Raw genomic sequence first — 6000 nt, 5'->3', positions numbered from 1 at the left:
ACTGCAGTGGCACCTTCTTGGAGGGCCGCCTCCATCTGTACCAAGTTGCCCTGTTGCCCATATGATTGTATTACCCAAGTAAAGGGTGTGGCGGATTCCCCTTACGGCATTAAGTTGTTCCAGCAGGTCCATGAGGGGAATATTGAAGAGCAATGGATAAAGTACTGCTTCCTGAAGTGTCCCCCTGGTGCCCATGAGCATCGGCATGGACCTTGCGTCGCCAATCTTGATGTGCACTTGCCTATCTTGCAAGAAAGCCTTGAAATAATTAAAGGTATTGTGAGCCTTCTGTGGAAATTCTTTCATTTGTACATGCCATCATCATCTTCTTTCATTTGTACATACCATCATCATCGTCCTGCGGCGCCGGCTCCGGCGCGTGCCTGGGTTGGTGACCGGATTAAAAACGCTAGACAAGGCTTCGCTGTCCATGCCGCCACGACCTCGCCGTCTTGACCTAGCCTTCTTCCACAGTATGCTTTCCACAGTGAGTACCCTGTATATTTTCCGGAACCTTGGAGTGTTTCACATTGTTAAAAGCCCCCTTAAGATCCAGCGCCAGTATTAGTTTGCACTGCCCTGTTTGCACGGGGGATCAATAACCTCCATCTTTAGTTGCTGTAACAAGTCTTGGGTTGACAAGTGTGCGCTAAACTTGAGCATCATGTGAGGCATGTCTTGGTCTTCTATATATGGCGAAAGCCGCACTTTTACCATCTTCTCCATCAGCTGCCTTGTGAACGATGTAAGCGAGATCGGCCTCAGGTTATTGACATTCACCTCCTTTAGTTTTAATTTAAGGCATGGGAATAAAGCTGACACCTGCTGTCTTCTATGCCCTCGGTAACTGTTCACTACTCCAACACTCGATGTAATGCGCATGATGTTCAAGCGCTTGCCGATTGAGATTGACAAGCAATCCCACTGTCAACCTGTCGTTCCCTGGTGCCGTGCCCTGCCTCGTGGCCATAAGGACTGCCTGTAATTCCTTGAATTCGAACTCTTGATGCAGGTCTGCATTCTCCATACCCTCATAATCTCATACTGGCTTGTCTTTCACCGTACAGAGGTACATGCTGATGAGGGCTGCAATCTTCTGCTTGTCCGTGCCTGCAAAGCCATGTAGGGCTCTCGAGGTTACGTTGCTGAATCCAGCGTGGCTTGGAAGGCTCTATCAAACACTTAAGAAGACTCCACGCCGCTTTGGTGCTAAGCTTGCCTTTCATGGAGTCACATTTTGCCAACCAGCTGCTTTTGGCCAAGGTCTGTGCAAACTCTTTAGCTTGCAATATTACTTTTGCGATCTTGATCTTTCGGTTATGTTCCTGCCTTTTCAACTGTTGTGCGAGACTTCTAGCCTCCCGCAGATGCAGAAGGTGATTGTCAATAGCTGAAACTTGCGAGGTCTGAAACGTATGCATGAAGCGATCCTAGACTCCCAGCAGCGAACACGTGGCAGCGGCTCAGCCCATTCATACTTTTCAAAGGGTGCATTAAAATAGAGTCTTCTGCCTTTTAGAACAACGACCAGTCCATGAGCCAGACCTGCCTTGACGGTTCGTGATGCTTATTGTAGTTGAGGCAGATCTTCAGAATGCAGTAGTGACTCCCCAAGGTCTCGTGTGTTTTGCAATTCATAGTTTCTTGTTCCTTTAATCAGTGATAGATCTGGACACGAGATCCTGAACTCTTCTGCCCTCCCTCTCGCCACTAATTCGTTGATGGGTTTCTTTCTTACTAATCTGTTGCGTTCCTTCTTCAGATTTAGGCTTATTTGGGACCTCACCATCCTGTGGTCACTGCATCGCACTTTCCCGATTACCTCTACATCCTGCACAATGGCGGGGGTTGGACACATTATGAAGTCGATTTCATTTTTAGTCTCTCCGTTAGGACTTTTCCATGTCCATTTCCGGTTCTTCCGTTTGCTGAAGAAGGTATTCATGATTCGTAAGTTATTGCGCTCTGCAAACTCAACTAGTAACTCCCCCCTGCTATTCCTAGAACAAATGCCATAGTCACCTACTGCCTTGTCTCCTGCCTGTTTTTTCCCTACCTTGGCATTGAAGTCGCCCATTAGTACAGTATACTGCGTCTTTACTTTTCGCATCGCCGATTCTACATCTTCATAGAAGCTTTCAACTGCCTGGTCATCATAACTACATGTAGGTGCATAGGCCTGTACAACCTTCAGTTTATACCGCTTATTAAGCCTAATTACGATGCCTGCAACCCTCTCATTAATACTATAGAATTCATCTATATTACCTGCTATATACTTATTGATAAGGAAACCTACTCCTAGTTGTCGCCTCTCTGGTAAACCTCGATAACACAGTACATGCCCATCCTTCAGTACAGTATATGCCTCATTCGGCCTCCTAACCTCACTAAGCCCTATGACATCCCATTTCATGCCCTCTAGTTCCTCTAACAGCACTGCTAAACTAGCTTCACTAGCTAGGGTTCTAGCATAGCCTGTATACGCAGTGCCTGGTGTCATCGACGGTACCGGAACCATAGAAGAATGCAAACATTATCCTCATTCACAAGAAAGGGGACTCTAAGGACCTTAAAAATTACAGACCAATCAGCTTACTGTCTGTTACGTATAAGGTATTTACTAAGGTAATCGCTAATAGAATCAGGACAACCTTAGACTGCAATCAAGCAAAAGATCAAGCAGGGTTTCGGAAACGGTACTCTACTATCGATCATATCCATACCATCAATCAGGCGATAGAAAAATGCTCGGAATATAACCAGCCCTTATACATAGCATTCATTGATTACGAAAAAGCATTTGACTCAGTTGAAACCTCGGCGGTGATGCAGGCATTGCGAAATCAGGGGGTAGATGAGCCGTACGTGAAAGTGCTGGAAGATATATTTAGTGGCTGCACAGCAACCATAGTTCTGCATAAAGAAAGTAACAAAATTCCCATAAAGAAAGGTGTTAGACAAGGAGACACAATCTCCCCAGTACTATTCACAGCTTGTTAGGAGGAAGTATTCAGAGACTTGGAATGGGAGCAGTTAGGGATAAGGGTAGATGGAGAATACCTTAGTAATCTGCGATTTGCTGATGACATTGCCTTGCTAAGCAACTCGGGGGATGAACTGCAAATAATGATTGATGACCTAGACAGAAAAAGTAGAAAGGTAGGCTTGAAAATCAATATGCAGAAGACTAAGGTAATGTTCAACAGCCTCGGAAAGGAACAGCAGTTTACATTAGGTAGCGAAATACTGGAAGTAGTAGGCGAATATGTCTACTTAGGACAGGTAGTAACCGCAGATCCGGACCATGAAAAGGAAATAACAAGAAGAATAAGATTGGGATGGAGCGTATTTGGCAGGCACTCGCAGATTATGACTAGTAGCTTACCGGTATCGCTCAAGAGGAAAGTATACAACAGTTGCATCTTGCCTGTACTCACCTATGGGGCTGAAACGTGGAGGCTAACCAAGAGAGTTCTACTAAAGTTGAGGACAACCCAGAGGGCTATGGAACGAAAAATGGTAGGGGTAACATTAAGAGATAGAAAGCATGCAGAGTGGGTCAGAGAAATAACTCAAGTTACCGACATTCTAGTGGAAATTAGGAAGAAGAAATGGGCATGGGCAGGACATGTAGTGCGAAGAGAGGATAACCGATGGTCGCTGAGGGTAACAAACTGGATTCCAAGGGAAGGAAAGCGTAGCAGGGGGCGACAGAAAGTTAGGTGGGCGGATGAGATTAAGAAGTTCGCAGGGGTCAAGTGGATGCAGCTAGCACAGAACCGGGTTAAGTGGAGAAATATGGGAGAGGCCTTCGCCCTGCAGTGGGTATAATCAGGCTGATGATGATGATGATGAGATCTGGACACATATCTCTTGAGACACTGTTGCCAATCCTCATGGGATGCTGCAGGCCAGTAAGAATCGTCAGTGCTAAGTCAGGGATGGCTGCAGAGAGTTTCCTACGCTTCATATCCTCCTTACTATAACCCACAAGAAGCTACATGCGTTAAAATACCCCATAACGATGACAGCTGCAGTTTTCGTCAATTGTGCTGCCTTTTGCAAAAATCTCATCGAAAGACGCACCCCAGTTCTTTGGTAGACTATATATGTTCAACCCATACACACTCCTACTAGATATAGTACGTTTGGTAATAGCTGATTAAATGTATGTTCCAGCTCACTGACCACCCACCCGGCAGTCGAGCCAATCCAATCCAATATGGCTGCGCACATGCGCTTGGCGTTTCTCAGGGACCATAGCAGCACAGCTCGCAGATTGCTTTCACGCTGGCCGCTGCTGCTGCGGTTATTTCTGCATTTTGTCGCGTTCTACCTTATGCAGCGCTTCTGCATATTTTATTGAGCACCCACCTCACAGGCGCACTAGTTCTTCTATTGTGGCAGTTCAGCCATGCGCTGGCGTCTAAGTAATATATCGCGCCTCGCCTTGACACGCCACAAGGAGAGATAGCACTAAAAGAAAAAAAAAATCTGCGTGAATAACATACTTTTGCTCTGCGCTAGCTTAAAATGAAAATGCACTGCAGAATATATTGTGCGATTTTCCATGACTTGGCGAAATTTTCGTTTTCCCTGACATTTCAGATTTTTCCCGGTGCATAAAATTTCCCTGCCCATGGAATGCAGTCATGGTAGCTTCAAATGCAACAATACAATGCACCCGTGTACAGTGAGATTTCAAAGCACATTAATCCCAGGTGGACTAAATTATCCAAAGCCCTCTACTACTGGCTTCCGTCATAGCCCGGATTGCTTTGGGACATTAAGCACCTTAAACGTAAACCCAAGCCCTTTTGACTTCAGCGCAATTTACTCGAGCTCATAATGTCACAAATACCTTTAAACTGTTTCAGTATTGCACACACCTAAGTGCTGGTGAACAATATAGCTGCCAAATTTTGAGCAGTTTTTTTCTTACTGGAAAGAGTTCTAATGCAAGTTATGTCTGCTCAGTTTTATGAACTGGTGCTGTAAATCAAGTGAAAAAGGTGCTCCAACTATCATGTGTTGAGGAGTTAAAAGCTGAAGTTCTCTAGGAACATGCAGCCAATTAGCCACGATGGTGCACTACGAGGGAACAACAATGTGCTGGCTTCTGGAGTTAACTGTCCTCATTTCATTTAAAACATTTCATTTTGCTTGCACGATTTCAAGCTATGACAATCTTGAAACCAGAAGGTGAATTTACACATCAGTAAAGCGTCAGACAACTGTTAAATGAATGAAATGAGAACAAGAACAACAACCAAAATCAGGTGGCTTGTCTTGCGTAAGATATGCACACAGCAATGAGACAGTCACTGGAGTCTTCAAAATAGGGGAGAGACAGCAGCCTTGGCAAAGGAATGTTTATCCAAAACGTGTTTGTACATTTGACTGTGTAGGACGATATGTGCGTTCTTCGGCAAAAACATAACTTTATATATATAAAGTGGAATAAAATGAACCTTAGCGGCAGAGTGCTACAATTCAATCAAAAGCAGTTTTTACTAGAAGACTGTGTACCTTCTGGGTGGCAACCTGCCTCGGCCCGCACACTAATGGTACAGCATATGCTTTGGAATGACTGCTTGAATAGTAAACAAAATCACTTATTCTATCCATTCATAGCTGCAGTTTGTAAGCAGAATGATCGCCAACAGTCCTGATGGCCAGTTTGACCTAGTTTAGCCAATCGTCATCTTCATATTCGTCAAACAGTGGCGGTGGGGGTGGCTGTGGCTTCCATGACTGAAAAATGCATGAAAAACATAAGTGAGCCACAGACATGTACAACACACTGCTAACAATACAAACTCATGGTCACCCTTTTTCATTCCCAGACCCTCCAGCTTTTCTTTTTTTACAAACGAACACTCCTTTTGAAATTGTTCATGGTGCTAAACTTTTGGTTAGTTTCACAATGCGCATACTAGAACAATACTTCAAGAACAAAACATCATAAAGAAAAAGGCTGTTCACTGAAATGCAACA

General features: G+C 44.6%; 1 protein-coding gene across 2 annotated transcripts in view; it reads right to left on the bottom strand.

Annotated features, from left to right (window-relative positions):
• Nucleotides 1-5360: 5360 nt before the first annotated feature.
• Nucleotides 5361-6000, bottom strand: part of LOC146183534 (FK506-binding protein 15-like) — a 138827-nt gene continuing 138187 nt past the window's right edge. For both annotated transcript variants that reach the window (XM_084609128.1, XM_084609130.1), the window contains one exon: nt 5361-5757. Coding sequence is in view for 1 of the 2 variants with exons in the window: in XM_084609130.1 (XP_084465256.1) it covers nt 5689-5757 (69 nt within the window). In the remaining variant the exon portion in view is untranslated. The remainder of the gene's footprint in view (nt 5758-6000) is intronic.

The sequence above is a fragment of the Amblyomma maculatum genome, chromosome 7 (genome assembly GCF_055883805.1).
Source record: "Amblyomma maculatum isolate TAMU_Amacu chromosome 7, ASM5588380v1, whole genome shotgun sequence".
Taxonomy (NCBI): Eukaryota; Metazoa; Arthropoda; class Arachnida; order Ixodida; family Ixodidae; genus Amblyomma; species Amblyomma maculatum.
This window is presented reverse-complemented; position numbering and strand designations above follow the sequence as displayed.